The sequence below is a fragment of the Lissotriton vulgaris genome, chromosome 12 (assembly GCF_964263255.1).
Source record: "Lissotriton vulgaris chromosome 12, aLisVul1.2, whole genome shotgun sequence".
NCBI classification, from domain to species: Eukaryota; Metazoa; Chordata; class Amphibia; order Caudata; family Salamandridae; genus Lissotriton; species Lissotriton vulgaris.
In genome coordinates this window covers 776,035,900-776,053,665 of record NC_141700.1, presented here as the reverse complement: position 1 = coordinate 776,053,665, position 17,766 = coordinate 776,035,900, and the positions used below count along the sequence as shown (strand labels likewise).

Genomic DNA, 17,766 nt, shown 5'->3' with positions numbered 1-17,766 from the left:
CGTGTCTTCATCAGGACAATGTCAGCATTTTTCTAAAATTGAACAGATAATGTTTAGACATGCTATCCTTATATTTACATAGTACAGTTGGTTTAATACATCATAATTGTATTCCAAACTCTTGCCAGATGTCTAATAGTTTAACATGATGCACCGCTATAATTTGACATCGTATCTGTTAAATGATGAACCAAACAGTTCTACAGAGTCTGATAATAGACCTATACATTCTAACTTACAATTTATTTGTGCATGAGAAAAAGGTTTTTATGAGTTTGAAGCAGAAACAAGAATGAGAAGAAAAAAAGGGGTGGTCAGTAGGTTACTGGTGTTGTTATTATATCTAATTAAAATCTCGGGCTGTTAATTTTCTATGAATGTCACTTCCTTAATAACCTATTTTTATAATGCTAATTATAGGGCTTCTCTGTAGTACTATGTTCTAGCTACTTCAAAGCCATCATAAATTTTATTTAATTTAAGATTTTAGACGATATTAGGGTTTGCTTGACTAGACTTACCTTTAGTATAAAAAGTGAAGGATGATGTTATAAGGACCAGGATACGATGTTTGAAAGAACCCTTTATTTCTGCATTATGAATAAACAATGCAAGACAAAAGGAAAATCCATAAGTAAGAGTATCTTCTGGTACATATTTACATTATTTTTTTTCCGGAATACTTATTAATAGGTGAAGCTGTATTTTAATACTGTTCATACAACGTGTAAATAAATACATTAATGGAAGTATTGCCTCGAAGATTTCTCATGGGAATTCTGAGTCCTGGTTCAGAGTCCTCTACAACAGTTGGTCACAGGAGATCAACAGTTCAGGTGCAAATGTAGAATAAAAAAACGTAACTTTCATCATACAACAGCCTCACTTTTCTCTTCTTCTTGGCAGGTGATGACGATGAGTATGTGAACCCCCCCGCCTTGGTGAAATTCTTGAAGGAGACAGTGAATGTCTCCGCAGCAGTCCACGGCTACATCCACAAGGGATCCGACACTGAACGATCCGGAAAGTACAAAATCAAGGAGGCTATGTACCCCAGTGGCAAATACCCAATGTTCCCATCTGGTGGTGGGTACATCATACCAAGGACCTTCATCCCTGCCTTACATCGCGCCTCCACTTGGATGCCCGTCTTTCCGTTGGATGACGTCTACTTTGGCTTCTTGGGCTTGGCAGCCGGTGTGACGTACCGGCATGACTTCCGCTTCTGCGTCCAAGGCATGCAACGCTGGTGGTACAGCAGATGTGCCTTCAAGGAGGCACTGGTCGTCCATGGCATCAGTCCAAAACAACTGATTGACATCTGGCAGGATGTCCAGAAAGAAGATCCATGTGAACCAATGCCCTTCTGGATCAATGCACTTCTGATCTTTGTTCTTCTAACCATGAGCCTCTTTTTATTGGCAAAGTTTTCAGGCTCTACTATGAGATGTTCAAAGAAAAGCTAAAAAAAAGAAGGTGCCATTACACTGCCCCCCGGGGCAAGTTAGGAATGCTTTCTTCTTAATAGCATCTGGCATCCCCCTTTCACTGGGTTCAGCCGGACTAGGAAGAGCCATGACTTTGTCTTCTAGGTGTATTTGGGGGTTCAGGGAGCCAGAAATGGAGAGTGGGATGATGAAAAGTGAAACGTATGAGTTCCTCTGCTTCTATTTGAGGTTTCCTTACAGACACTTCCACTAGCTATCCTGTCCAAGTTGAACCACCAGTGACAGTGTGGGAAAGACACGGATGTACGTCAGTACAACGCAATCATTTTGATCGTGGTACTTTACCACGCGATTTTCACAACGCAAGTCGTTACAACGACTTGCGTTGGAGGGCGCTGGATTGAGGATTAATTAAATTTTCTATTCCAACTCCAGCCCACGTAACAGTAGGGAAGGTGTTGGCATAGAAAATCAAACTATTCCTTAAGCAAGAGCACCATCCAGTGCAAGTCGTAGTAATGACTTGCGTTGTAATGGCTGTGTCGTAAAGGTCGCGCGGTGTAAACACCACGTTGTAAAGGATGTTTCCCAGAAGACAGTAGTCCATCTGTTGCCAAAGTAAGGTCAGCCTGTTGAACTCATTCAGCAAGTGGAGTTCAAAACTGCGTCTTAGATCACATACTGGCCTCACATGCAAAACAGAAGAATGAGCTGGATATCAATGTAAAAACAAACACAGGCTCTTTATTTTGTCCCAAGGATAAATCACAATACTGAGAGGTCTATTCTAGAAAGGCATTGGTCAACAAACAGGCTGGACAGAGCACATAGAGGTGGGTGTAACCTTCAGTGTTGGATGCCAAATGTGTTCAAGCAACTAGAAACCTCTTACACTCCTACCTCAACTCCCCACTGCTCTAACTCCATGTCATCAGCACACACAGCCAACCTCAAGCTCTAGTAGCCTCCTGGCCTTGATTGAGGCATGGATGACCAGAGCCTTCCTTAGACTCTGATGCTCCAAAATACGACTGTTGTTCCGCTTGCAGCCGTCCCATCACTTTCACTGACATCCTTGAGAGCGCAGCCTGCCAGCTGAAGATCCAGAGCCTGGAGGCAAACCTTCCTGCACAAAAACAATCCTTAAAGGCATTTTCCTCAGATAGAAGAAAGAACAAGGAGAAATAAAAACATTCTCCTCGTTGTGCCTCTATCAGGGAAACATTACGAATTTGACACATTTCCAAGTTTTTCAGTCGTAGTAAACCTGGGACTGCACCAAAATACAAGGGTGGATATGTGGGAACACGCACACTCCACCCAAGATATGCCTTCCCAGGGCAGAATAATGCAAGGCAGCAGCTTGTCCTGCCTTGCTTTACTCCGGCTTTTCCAAACAATGGAGGCTCGTGTGAGGTGCAGGGGTCGGCGGAAAACTCCCCTCCACCAGTAGAGTTTGCAGAGTTTTGCCACTTCGCCACTCAATTTGGAGCGTGGAGTTCAGCAAAAGCTCCGCTAAGTTTACGGGTGCTCACTAGGGGCCCGATGTAGGTAATTCCGATTTACCTACTCTTAAATACCGAATCATACAGATTCGGTATTTAAGAGTAGGTAAATTGGAAGTAGGCAGATGTAGGTAATTTTTCTTTTACAATTACCGATTCTGTGAGATTCTGTATTTACAGATTCGGTAAATACCGAATCAGTATTTCCCCTTGATTCCTATGGGGCTTGAAGCCCATAGGAATCAATGGGAAATACCGTTTCGGTATTTACTGAATCGGTAAATACCGAATCCTGCAAGGGGGACAGGGTGTCACTTTGACACCCTGTAGCACCCCAATTGCAGGCTTGTGTGCCATGTGGCACACATACATGCCCTAAGGGCATGTCTGTGTGTCACATGGCATAGGTGTACATGCACAGATGTGCATGTACTCTGGAATTCGGTATTTTACCACCCAATAGGATTGGGTGGTAAATGCCGACTCCTAAAGGGCCTGTGGCACTCTTTGAAGTGCTAGCTACATCTGGATTCACCGAATCGGTAAATATACCGATTCTGTATTTTACCGAATCAGTAAATTTACCGATTCGGTAAAAATACCGAATCGGTAAAAAATGGGCCCCCTACATTAGAAAACCCTAATACCGGTCGGTAACGGCCGAATTCGGCCGTTACCGACCGGTATTAGGGCTCCTACATCTGGCCTTGAATCATTGCTGAAGTGACAAGCCATAGTACAAAATGTACATTATACTTGGCTGCCCTCTAGTGGCTGTAAGGCAGTAACAAGTGGTTCCAACAACTACACAGCCCTCAATGTCAATAATGCATTGCTTCAGTTAGCATATGATTGATATTCAAGTGATGTCCCCGTAGATGCAGGCGAAGAAGGCACCTACGAAAAACGCCTTGGAAAGCAATCGATCACTTGACACAGAAGTCATGTCAAAATCTACAGCTATTGACAGCTTTTTGTGGCTGAAGTTTTTCACTTTGCGTGAGCAAGAAAATAACAAACTGGGACCCTCATGCAAGTGCAGATGGAATTCCACCACTTGCAATTCTGAATAGCCCAGTGTTCCCAGGTGTGGAACTACCATGTCTGAATCCTTTGTCTGCAAACTCTGACCTGAGACATCAGGCCTGGTTTCACTGTGTATGGGTGTGCACCCAATGAAACCACTACAGTGGACCGTGGTGGACATGCAGGGATATGGGCAGGCGCACAGCCCAGTCATTACTAAAACCCACATTATGCTTTAAGATCACATAGTTTGCAAAGAAATGTCCCATGCCCTTTTATAATCGGAAGGTTTATAATTGGTTGCACACAACGCCTGAAGAAGGAGGACGGCTGCCCTAAACTATATACAGTAGGTCAGGTCAGGTAAAAGATACTTTATTCAGCCACTAAAACCCACAAAAGCAGACATTTAAAGCATTTAAGAAAATTACAGTAGCTTAAAAAGATTATGCATGTGCATTTAAAAATCCAAATCTCACAGGTGAATATAGGTAGGACTAGTTATACATACAAAAGAAAATATGAACTCATTATAAAGAACCAACACCGAGTGCCATGATAAAAGTTAAATTCAACAGGTGAAGTGCAAAATTGCAACCTTAGCTTGGTAAACGGGCTGGATAATTACAGTGATGGGCACGGAATGGGACATAGGATACCCAAAACACATTGGACCGATGCACCCTAGCTACTGCATAGACAACCTCTTTCTAAGTCGTAAGGTCCCTGTTAAAAGCTCACAAACCTAAAACAGACCATGGAAGAGGAAAGTATTTGTAAGTATAGTAATGCGGGCCTTACTTGAACAAATTGGCCAAATCTGAGCAGCCGAAGTATGAAGTATTTGCGCAGGGGGTCATAAAATCATCGCAGAAAATGATAAATTTGTGGGGTATCCTGTTCAGAGAAGTTGTCACAAGGACATGGCTTTAATGCACCAAGTTTCGTGTAGCCTTTAGGAAAGGCTAATAACTAAGGTACCAGATTCAATCGGAATCTGGTTAGCAAAAAGCGATGGTGCACATTAATAATCAGTGACAAGTGATGCTGTACCAGTGGTGTCTGGCTCAGTGTTGCAGACCTTCCCACAGTAGGTTTGGCTGATTCCTTACCCTCCCTCAGCCCCTGCCACTTGGCCAAAAACTGATGTTTCATATCCCTGATATCTGCTGAGCCTAAAGGTCTGGGATTGGAGTACAGGTCGTTGGCAGCCTAGCCATTTAATTTGCTCAATAATATACTTTAAACAGGGGATACACAGGGCCCCCTCGTGTTCAATACAGTCCGCTGCGACAAGTTGGTTTATGGTAGTAGTGGGACTGGACCAAATTCTCAACCAACGCAGCAGGGGGGCTACAGCAATAAGGTCAGAAATGTACCCCAATCCAAGCTCCTCATCGAAAATAAAAGCTGGAGTGGTGGGGGTTGGTGGGGGGGGTACGGCAAGAAGTCTACGCATGTATTTGTTTTCTGCCCCCTGAATGTCCCTCACATCTTTGTATCCCCATACATCACACACGTACGTGGACATAGGGGTAGATTTTTCTCTATACAACTTGAGCAGGGCAGGAATGGGCTTTGACCCCAGCCTTTTTGCAAAGTCCATAGTAGCCCCTGCTGCTCTTGCCAAGCACAGCCCAGGTCCCTCGGTCGTCGAACAACACCCCCAGATAAGGGAAGGTTGACACCTTTGTTAGTTCCGCCCCCCTGCAAAAGAACTTGCACCTACCAGCCTTCTGGTACCTATCATAGTGGTGTGGTATTCCGAAAAGTTAGTGGCTAGATCGAGTGAGCCCATAAAATCTATAAAAACATATGGAGGTCTACAGCAGTTCGGGTGAACAACACTGCATCGTCTGCGTACAGGAGTGCAGGGATCATTTTAGAACCAGATCTCGGAATGTCTTTACAGCTAGATAGGAAGTGGTCCCCTAGCTTATTGATGTAAAGCATGAATAGTCGGGCAGCCAAAATGCACCCCTCTCCTGACCTCCCAAGAGTCCGTCACGCCACCATCCTTGTTAAATCTCACCGCCGCAGAAGTGTTATTAAGGATGGCGTGTAAGAAGGCCACGAGATCTGTGTACAGACACTAATCCCAGAGAGTAAGCTACAGTTTGGATCTATTGACACAGTCGAATGCCGAAGTTAGGTCCATAATAGCCATATGCAATGTACCCTTCTTGGCAGTTGTGTATTTCCTGACCACCAGGTGCAGGTTAATGCATTGATCGCGTGTCCCTTTGCTTTGCCTAAAACCATACTCTAGGTCAGAAATAACATTAAAATTATCAAGCCACAATGATAGTTGATCAAAAATCCCTTTCCCCATGAGTTTTAGCAGCGGAGTCTGAAAGCGAAATAGGTCGATAGATTGAGCCCTTTTTCAAAACAGGAATAATAATAGTCTTGGTCCAGGAAGGACAAAAACCACACGTACGAGCTGCATTAAAAACCTGTGCCAATATCCTCGCCTGGACCACAGAGACGGCCTTATACAGGTCCGAAGGGACCCCATCTGAGCCTGGGGCTTTCCCCCCAGATGTTGCCTGGATAGCTTTGTGAACCTCGGTTGTACTGAAGTGAAGTGGTGTGCTAGCTGAGCCGGAATCCCATTGTATCTCAGCCCCTTCTAAGTCATCACCACTGAACATTCCTTCAAAATGCTGAACCCACTGCTCTGCAGCTATGGCACAGTCTGTACTAAAATTAGCTGTATCAGAAAAAAAGGGGCTATTAACCACAGCCCAAAATCTTGTACTATCTGACAGTATGCGTGCTTGTCCACGAGCCTCCCAGGCCTGTCCCCTAATCAGCTTCTTCCTCTATTGGGCAGCGGACCTGTAGGCCCTCCTACAAATCCTGACCTCAGTCTCATCCCTTGGGACTTGTTTGAGTGCCAACAATCATTTTCTATGGGCCCTTGAACAGGTACCGTCAAAGCACCTTTTACCCTTGCGACATTTGGCCCTGCTCGTGGTAGGTAAACCAGTGGCTATCTTTCTGTGTATATACAGCATGTCATCTTCCAGGTATTTTTAGGTCCAGTCTGGGTGGGATTGCGGCAACAATAGTTTCGTTTTAATGCAATGGATTGAGCACTTGGATTGATGCCTGGTTTTGACTGCCAAGCAGCCCTTTCACTGTGCACTCCGGCATCAGAGGGAGCAGATACCGTTTGCTTTCTGCCAGAGTTCACATTGAAGGTAGCTCTTCTCCTAGAACAGCGTGTGGTGGGCTTCTTTGTTCAGCGTCTCTCTGTTTTATAACTTAAACCTGACGTTTTGGAATGATCGGGATAGGAACTGAAGTGTTGATGCATATAAAAATGTTGCAGGTATATGCATATTGTTCACTTTTTTCACCAGTCTTGTTCTTACAAACAGGCCTGGACATCAATGGGTTGGGACTTCTGCCAACTGTTTAATGCATCATAGTCTAATGCAGACCTGCAGTGCCATCAACTGGTAATCTGATGGTACAGCACTAAATAATGTATGATTAAAGTGGTATTTTTCTATGTTTAGGGGTGGTCTTGCAGAGTTTTTATGTAACTCTGCGAAATTCCACCAAGTAAAACTCTGCGAGTGACGCCCACCCCTAAGAAGGTGGCCTTGTGTGACTTGGTAAATCTGACTTAAGAACTGAGTTGCCTTTGCGACACCCTGTGTAACGGAAGGGCAGCACAATCCTGTGATACATCTGGCCCTAGATCTCCTACATGCATTATGCCTGAGGGCTGCAGGCAGGCTTGTGACTGGGAGTGAACCCCTGCCACACTGCAAGAGCAGTCTACTTGACCCCATTTGAATTTGGTGTTTCCTTCTATACTCCTTCTTTCACCTACAAATGCAGCCAAGATTATTTTGAAACATAACAAGACCTCCTGGATTGTACCACACCTCTCACCTTCAGCCAAAATCAACTCCTCAGATCCAAGGGTGTATCTGCATGCTACCTCTGGGACCCATAATAAGGAGTGTGCTCTCTGTGCTGAAGAAGATCACAACATCCCTTCTTACTATAATAACCACTTTTCAGCCAAGAATTTCCTAACAGTAACATAGTATGCAACATTCAATCAATCCCTCATTTACTCATTCCCTCTAAAATATTTCCATCCAGTCATCAATTCTCAACCTTCCTCCTTCTATCCATTGCCTGCATTTACAGGAGCCGCCCTCACAGTTGGTCCTGTAAATGCTTTGACACTGTGCTGTGTAGCTCCCTCAACACGACAACACCACACTGCAGACTTTCATTTTTTTTTTGTCTTCAAAAACTAAATCCCAAAGTGGAATTTTGATGTTGCAAATAAAAAAAACTATGACTGTTTCACAAATGAAATTTTCTCCCATGGATTGGTGGTCATTGAAAAGATTACCCTTATGTAGTCAGGGGTCCTTTGTACATCATTGTCTAAATGTAATACTTTTTTAACATGGTTTTAAAATGTAATGTATTTATTATCTTATATGTAAATCGTATGAACTGTTTTTTATGTATTTTGTCTTTTATGATGCAAATCGAATAAAGACCTCTTGACTGACTGACTGAAAAGATTAAATTTCGCAAACCGCACATTTCGGGAGGTGATTTGTAAAAATCAAATCTGAACTTATGTCCGCAAACTCTAAATTGAATTCCTCTGCTGGTGATGAGAACAGAGGACTCTCCTCCGTCTAAATACTGAAGTTCCTCCCATCTGTAAATCAGTTGGGCAGAGCTTCAGTCTGATGAAGAGAGTAGTCTGTTGTCTTTGCTATGAAGTACCCTCTCTGCCAAACACTAAATCGGGCCATTACTTTTATAGATGTTCATGTTCAATATGATCTAAGTGCTAAATTGCACATTTTTCTTTACCTAAAACTGATGTTAAAAAAAACTACAACATTAAGCATGCGTTCAGTCAGGACCCCTGAAAGAACACATCATATTCCAGACTGCTCCATATAAAGCGAATAATTTCTGTTAACAAAACATATGAAAAAATAAATCAATAACTTAATCTATAAGAAAATACTGTCTTGTGTAAACTCATTAAAATTGAGTAGTGGCATCACCGTGCATTAACTGCTTGTGTTACACTCCCTCCTTTTCCCCCTTGGTGCTTTAACTATCAGAGGGTAGAACCTTTCATAAAAGCAAACTAGCCTGTAGTCAGAAGCGAGGCTGCACAAAGTGGCTCTAGATAAGGAGGCAGGTTAGAGCCGTATAGTCCTCCTGAGGCGGAAGCCCGGAGAGACCGTTTTTGTAAATACAGGTACTAACGAATTTTACTTTCAAGTCGTTTACATTTTAGAATGTTTTTAAACTTGTAACAAATTGCCAAATTGCACTTACTGGGAGGAAAGTGGAGGCGACGCCTTGAAGGGCTTCTCTAGTCCCAGGGGCCGCTCGGAGTCACGGCACTGCCATATTGGGTGGAGTCAGGTGAGCGGGCTAGTCTTTCAGACAGGGGGATAAAAATGGCAATAGCGCGAATGCGCAGCAGACGCGCCACGACCGTGCCAAAGGCGCGCTTAAGGCAAGCCCGTCCATGCCGGTTCCCCGTCTAGCGCCCAAACCCCTGGCCATTTTTCAACAACGGCTCTGAACGCGAGAATCTATACTCGAGAGGAACTACTATTGGTAAAAGAAAGGTCAGAAATTTGTTGCCATACAGCCCTAGATTTACCGAATAAACCCAAAACCTGTGTTAAATGCAACATACGGTTTAGCTATGAGCTACCGAGCAACCAAAATACCCATAATAAAAAGATTAAGTTGCATAGGAAGGCGGACGCCGGGGTTAAAGCAGTACTAATTAACACTCGTTCTTTGGTGAAGCATGGCGTTAAGTTAGCAGAGTTGATAGAGACTTATCAAGTAGATATTGCCTTTATAACGGAGACCTGGGTGGACTCAGCCTCTGACCCGGACCTCCATCTTGCACTCCCCACCCACTATAGAATGATTAGAGTTGACAGAAAGAACAAGAAGGGAGGGGGACTTGCTATTATCGCAAGAGAAGGATTGAGAATAACGGGAGGTATGAGCAACAGTTCACCGGACTGTGAAACTCTACCTTACCAGATAAAATTTAACAAAAATTATACTTTTAAAGGGCTTCTTTTATATCGCCCGCCAAAAGCCCAAGTCCCGTTGTTGGAAAATATCAGTCCGTTTTTAGAGGATAGTGTAAACAGTTCAGAATATACAGTCTTAGGTGATTTTAATTACCATCTGGAAAAGATAGATGATAACAACATTTCCACACTTATCGATGGAATGGCCAGCTTTTCCTTGAGACAGTTGGTTAAACAAGGAACTCACAAGGCAGGACATATATTAGATGGAATATTTACATCTAACAATAGGATAGAAGTGCTGGGAATCACCCCAGTGACTTGGTCAGATCACAAAGCCATTTTATTTATTATACAGGACACCCAGCAACTAATAACACCGCAAATTGCTCATGGCATAGTCACTTATCAGGATTGGAGCAAAATTAATTCCACGAACTTTCAGACTCGGCTAGAAACCACTAAACCAAAGCGAGACCTAGGTGTTAACAATATGGTCAATAAGGTAAATTCCTGGATCAAAGCAGCGGTTGACCTAACTGTCCCTAAAAAGAGGCTACGATCAAAAAGGAAAAAGCCATCCGAGCCATGGTTCACGGATAAACTCAGAGAACAGAAAAAAGTATGCAGAAGATTTGAAAGACTTTGGAGAACTGACTACACAGAGGCAAGGAAAAGAGATTATGCTACTAGTTTATCTGATTATAAAAAAATGATTGTTAAGGAGAAAAGTAACTATTTTACCCAAAAAATCCTAGAATCTAAAAACTCCAGGAAGGAGCTTTTTAAAACAGTGAAAAAATTTGCCAAACTTCCAGAGAACCTGCAAAAAATAGAAAACCCTGAATTCTGCAATATACTTGGAGTCTTTTTTACCAAAAAAGTGGAGGAAGTGTATAAAACCTTCAGGGATAGCATAAATAAACCGGTGGAAATAAAAACGCCGGGCTTCCACTCCTCAGCAAATGTTCCAACTTTCTCTTTTCTCCCAACAACAGATGAACATATTGTCCAAGTAGTTAAGACAACAAAGGCAGGGGCTCCATCGGATCCATGCCCTCCAAGAATTTTTCATTTATGTCCAGAACTAATTAGTGAACAACTTAGACCAGTTTTCCAAGAAATAATTCAGTCAGGTGTTTTCCCAGACTCATGGGAAAAGGCTTTGGTTCAGCCACTATTAAAGAAGGCCAACATGGATCCAACAGAACCTAAAAGCTACAGGCCAATATCTAGGATTGCTTTCTGCGCCAAGGTGTTGGAAAAGTTGATTAACAGGCAGATGATGTCCTTTATCACAGATGGCGAACTACAGGATGATTCCCAGTATGGGTTCAGGGAAGGCCATGGAACTGAGACGGCCTTGGTGATGGCAGTAGAAGAACTAAGGAAATCTCTGGATGAGGGAAAGAAGGCTGTCTTGATCCTATTAGATCTATCGGCGGCCTTCGACACGGTCAATCACCAAATTTTGATCGACAGACTTGTGGAACTGGGTTTTCAAGACTGTGCGATTAAATTACTGACATCATTTCTAACCAATAGAACATTTTCGATAGAAATGGATGGCAGAATCTCCAAATCTTTTGAGCTGCCATGCTGGGTGCCTCAGGGCTCATCTCTGAGTCCCACTCTTTTTAACATTTATGTGACCCCGCTGGCAGAAATTATCAGACAATGCGGCATCTCGGTTATATCATATGCCGATGATACACAGCTGGTGATCTCGGTATAAGAAAATTTTGAGGAGACTGCTGAGCATTTCAATATCTGTATGTTGCAGATTAACTCGTGGATTCGGAAGAGTTGCCTCAAATTGAACAGTTATAAGACTGAGGTTCTTATACTGGGCAATAATACCCCTTTCTGGTCCCCAAAGTGGTGGCCGGTCGACCTAGGCGATTGCCCTGTACCAGTCTCTAAGGTCAGAAACCTGGGGGTCATAAAATCAAATCTATCAAATCAATCAAGGAAAGGCAGCACACAGAGGGTCAGTGCAACAATGAGAGGCAATGCACACACGCCAAGAGGATAGTGAGACAAGTTTTACAGAGCGAGGAGAGGCCATATGCAGAAACTAGCAGAGCAGTTAAAAGTCTTGGAGGGCCAGCCATCTCCAGGACGAAATAATCTTATAAATCATGCTCCTTCAAATTGGTAGATTAGAATGATTTAGCAAATAATTTCATGTCCTTAAAAAGGCATTAGTACTTTGACCGCGCTCCTCTGTTTCGTCATGAAACTCCCCTGTGACTTGCAAAATCCTTATGACGGACAGCTCGGGTACATTAGACATTATAAATATTGCATCATTTCCACTAGCATTATAAGAACATGCAGCATGAATGTGTGACATTTGTGTATAGTTTGTAAAATGTTATGTCAATAGGAGCTAATAAATATTATATATATATATAATATATAGATTTATATTTGTATGTAGATATATATATGAATTCACTGAAAAAAACACGTTTCCGGGACGTTATAGTTAGGAATTAGCATTTAAAAAACCTTAGAAATTCACAGAAAAAAACAAAGGTTACAGGGATGTTATAGTTAGGACTTTTACAACACCAGAGAAATTTAGAAGGTATTAGTTAGCTGAGCTAACTATAACTCACACCCCTACAATGCACTGTTTATTACCTCACATATTACATCACTCATGACATGGTCAGTGACATCACTGATGACATTTCAAATGGCATCACTCATGACATCACTGATTACTTCATCCGGTGACTGTGAGTGTTTCCAAAAGGTTTATGAGTGTTAAATATATATACGCCAAGGTGTATTGATGAATGAATGTGTGTATTAGTATCTGTATGGATGATTTAGTGGGTGCTTGACTGACTGTAGAAGTGAGTGATTATACTTGTCTCATTGAATGTTTGGGTGAGTGAATAATCTGTGTGAATGTCTGTATCAGTCTGTCAGTTGATTTATAAGTGGGTACATGGGTTGGTGAGTAGGTACATGCCTATATGGGTTATGGATTGGTTGTCTGAGTACCTGAATGGGGCCTGAGTGTCTGTGTGAGTGAGTGAGGGGGTGTGTGACTCACTGCATGGATGAATGAGTGGGCAACTCACTGGCTGTATTGGTTCTTGAGTGTTTCTGAGAGGGGCTGTATGGGTGAGTGAGTGTGCGCATGGCTGTGTCAGTGAGTGAATGGATGTCTCAGTGGTATTTGGGTGAGTAACTGCATATGTGAAAGGCGGTATATGTGAGTGTTGGAGTATATAAGTGACTGTATGTGTGAGTGAGTGATTGTGAGAGTGGCTGTACATGTGAGTCTGTACTTGTGTCATTGACTGCATAGGAGAGTAAGTATGTGTTGATATCTCCATGAATAATTGAGTTGGTATATGCATAACTGGGTAGGTGAGTATGTGGCAGTGTGATTCAGTCTATAGGGGGTGAGTAGGTATGTGATTAGCTCTATGAGTGTCTGACAGTGTGTGAGTGGCTGTATGGGTGTATATGTGGATTTGTCAGTGGCTGTATAGGTGAGTGAGTGGGTATATGAGTGGCTGAATGGGTGAGTGAGTGGATGTGTGTGTAGAACTATGAGTATGTAAGTACTGGTATGGGTGTGTCACTGATTTCGAGAATAGTAGTGTGAAAGTTGGAGTGGTTATATAAATAGTTACATGGGGTGCGAGTGGCTGTGCCAGAAATTTTGTGGATCATGTCATCAGTGATGTCATCAATGATGTCATACAAGATATCATCAGTGATGTCATGAGTGATGTCACTGACCATATCATGAGCGATGTATTATGTGAAGTCATAAGCAGTGCGTTGAGGGGGGGGGTTGTGAGTTATAGTTAGTTCAAATAACTATAACTTGAATTTCTCTGGTTTCGTATGAGTAAAATATCAGCCTAACAATTACTTACCTGTAACCTTTCATTTTTTTCTGTGAATTTCCATGTTTGTTTATATACTGGTCTTTGCAGAAAGGTGTGGAAAGGGAGCAGGGCCACTGTCCATGTCCAGCGGTCAGAAAACCCGCTGATTGGGACTTATAGAAAGTACCAGGAGGGCATCTTGGTCCCCAAAGTCCTTTAGCATCCAAGACAATTTTATTCACCAAACAGAAGTATGCCAGGAGACATGTTTGCAGAGTGTTGCAGAAAGGGTGTGTGGCCTCTGAAGACCTCTTAACAAACTGACTGTGTGGAACTTGCTGGAGGTAACAAGAGGGATACTTGGCTGCCAAATACCCTCAATAGCCAAGGAGACTTCATCCCTCAACTAGTACTATGCCAGGAGGTGCGTTTACCGAGTGATGGAGAAAGTACGTCCTTTATGATTGCGCAGGTAGTGCCTGTATGATTCTATGACTGCCATTGCCAAGGACAGACTGCAAATACATAGTGTATTTTTATTAAAGTGTAAAACAAGTATATAGACATATTTTACAAAAGGTTTCAGTGTAGCTATTTAGTAAGATACAAATTTCCCCTTTGTATTCATTTTTTAAAATAACTACATCAAAAATGCATTTTCTTTCTGTACAGCAAAACCGGAGGTCGAAAGGTGTCAAGTTGGTCCATCCTCAGAATTGGTTTGATGCTCAGAAGGGTCCACCTTTTGATAGCCCAAGTCTCAATAACTGTAGTAGCACAGATCAGTGGGATGATCAAGTGAGAGAAGGATAGGAAGGGAACTGCAAGGAGAGAGATCTGCAAAGACACTGGTAACAACGTGTTAATATACCATTCTTGTTCATCAATTGGTATCTTTCAAATGAAATACATTTTACCACACAACTCTAACCATTCATACCTGTAAAAAAAAATTTGAAAGGTAATTTATGTTCCACATGTATTCCGTGGAACTATTATCTTGAATAATCCTGATCACCCATCTGTATTGAAAACAAACAAAAAATACATACATGTATTAATACTTCCCCATACAACAGTGTGTTTCATTTGTATTACTTTTCCACATATCGCAACCTACCCTTGTTTTTATCCATAAAGCATCACAGGGGGAAGAATTAGAGAATTCCAACAAACAGTGTCCATTCACCCCTTGTTAAGGATAATAGAAATAGAACTGGTGAGCCAGGAACAACCAAAATAAGCACATACAAGTTGTATGAATGAGGAGTCTGTACTTCCAACAAAACAAATATAAATAAATCATATCCAATCTTTGGGGAACTCAAGGTGGGTGTTCCATGTCTATTCTATGGACCCAAAATCTTCCAAAACTGCTTCAAATTTCTGCCACAATTGTTACTAAAACATATGTGCACAAATCAATTTCAGGGGTGCAACAGGGTGTCTTTTTGACACCCTTGCACCCTGAAATTGCATGCGCAATTTGCGATGACCTATTGGTACTCGCAAATTGCTCATGCAATTTCCCATTTATTCCTATGGGCCTGTGGGCCCCTAGGAATAAATGGGAAGCCATTCCTTATTTACGACTCGCAATTTGCGAGTCGCAAATAAGGAATGTGTAGGAATCGCTATTTTTAGAGCGATTCCTACATGCATAGCCTTTTGTTAGTCCTTAATTGCGATTCCTTAACTATCGCAATTAAGGACTCGCAAAATCCTACCTTGATGCATGTGCCTGAAGGTTTTCTCTCTCTGCATGTGCTCACAAGGGATGAACCCCCCAACAGAGGAGAAGCTCAAATTACTCTGGGGATAGTCTGTCAAAACCGCAGAGGTATCACAACTTTCTCTCCTCATGAGCTGTCACGAAAGAAGCTCGCCAATGGAGAGAACAAGTGCCAAACAAAACCATACACTACAAACAGAAATCCTGGAATAGCGAGTGGTGTGCAGGCACCCTTACCCAACCAGGAACGAAGCGAAGAGGTCTATCGAGAACCTAAGCAGGATTACAAATTTCCAACATTGTGGTAGAGGGGGATTGTTCATTAAATATCTGACTTCGCCCCTACATCGAATGTCTGATCACATTAGGGGCTCATGGGAGTTGTAGTCTCCTTTCTTCCTAAGGACGGTTTCTAGTCTGGAAGCGTGTCGTGCTGACACCGGAGAAGACAAACTTGAAAAAGGTAATAGTGTTCCCTTCTCTAGTTTAGATTCCTTTTTTCTTTTTTAAAAAATGTATTTTATTGATTTTTAGTAGAACAGTACATCAATAATAAAGGTATTTGATATTAGGCATAGTACACATCCAAAAAAGCCACATTTCTAATTTTCGGTTGTTATGACACAACATGAAAAAGTTATACATCCACTTTAGCTCCAGCTGGCAACTCTTTGTACATCTAATAATTCAATAGTTTATCTCCTATACCAATGTTGGCTCACTGCCAGTGGCTCTTTTCGTACCACTAATCATGTATTTACTATATCACGTCCCCCTGTGCATATCTTGGGATGAGGGTACTATGAGGGAATATTGCTGTGTAGAGGATGTAGTACAAAGTGGGATGGGTCTCTATTGAGTAGGGTAACAATAAACATCTGTTATTCAGCACCAGGACACCTTCGGGTAATCGTGCGCTTTACAAATACACCTGTTTACAAATACACCTGTTATGTCCCAGGCAGTACTAGACTCTCACCTCTGAAGCTCAGCTACCCTACTGGAGTGGGACAGCTTTAAGGCGTACTCGCCACAGGGGTACCGACCGGGACATCTCGGGGGTGTGTGATGAGGTAGCTTGTAGGGGGTCCCCAAATGTCTCTGGGCTGTGAAGTGCATGGGAGTAGCTCAGCATAAACAGATAATTGCTCTTGACATAAAACCAGACCAGTAAGCCAGTCCTTGAACTTAGGTACACGACCTCTACCCCAGCGGCAGGCAACGCGTCTCTTAGCCATCAGGAGTGCAATAGCAATATATCTGCGGTGCACTGCAGGGATTAGCTTGGTATAACCCAATAGGGCTAAGAGTGGGGTGCGCTCAATATTTGGTGTTGTCATCAATGCTATGGCTTCAAATACATGATCCCAGTATTCATGTACCTCCGGGCAGTCCCACGCTAGGTGGAGAATATCAGCCCCTGGGGCTTTGCACCTATCACAACCATCAGAGTCCTTCAGTTTGTATTTATGCATCTTAACTGGGGTATAATACAGCCAGTGAAGAAATTTAAAATGTATTATGTGAAGTCTGCTGCTGGCAGAAATTTGCTCAGTTTGGGAGCAGCAGTATTCCCAATGATCATCCGACAATTCATAGCCAAGTTCCAACTTCTAATATGCGTGTGACAGGCTCGGAGGCATCACTGTTTGTGTGTGTATTGTTTGGTACGTGGTGGAAGCTAGGTGCTCTGGGGAAGTAGCCTTTAACATCAACTGTAAGGGAGCGAGAGCAGGGGGTTCCTGGGGGAACTCTGGAGTGACCGAGCGGATACCCCGTCTAAGTCTTATATATAAGAAAATATTTAAGGGAGATGGCTGGAGTCCCTGAAATGTCTGTTCAGACGTTCAAAAGCGTCCATTATTATAAAGATCCCCCCATGTGGTGATGTTGGTCCATTCCTTAAACTTGTGGAACACTGTGTTTGAGGCATATGAGCTGCAGATTACACACTGTGCATGGATCGCCACCTAGTGTTGGGCCAGGATGTTTGCAGTTTGTTTTTGTCCTGAAAAGTTCTTTGGAAGTCACGAGATAGGTGACTCCTCCTTTGGACCAAATTGCACATGGGCATAGGCTCCATCCCCAGATTGTTTTTTTCTGCCACTGGGCTCGGATGTGTTTCCT

The 17,766-nt window shown here is 42.7% G+C and overlaps 1 protein-coding gene across 1 annotated transcript in view; it reads left to right on the top strand.

The window, feature by feature from the left end:
• LOC147678674 (beta-1,3-galactosyltransferase 5-like) overlaps positions 1–8,321 on the top strand; it is a 133,578-nt gene extending 125,257 nt beyond the window's left edge. The window contains exons 3-4 of the mRNA XM_086946131.1: positions 907–2,975; positions 3,644–8,321. Coding sequence (XP_086802257.1) covers positions 907–1,466 — 560 coding nt within the window. The 3' untranslated portion in view covers positions 1,467–2,975; positions 3,644–8,321. The remainder of the gene's footprint in view (positions 1–906; positions 2,976–3,643) is intronic.
• Positions 8,322–17,766: the final 9,445 nt, after the last annotated feature.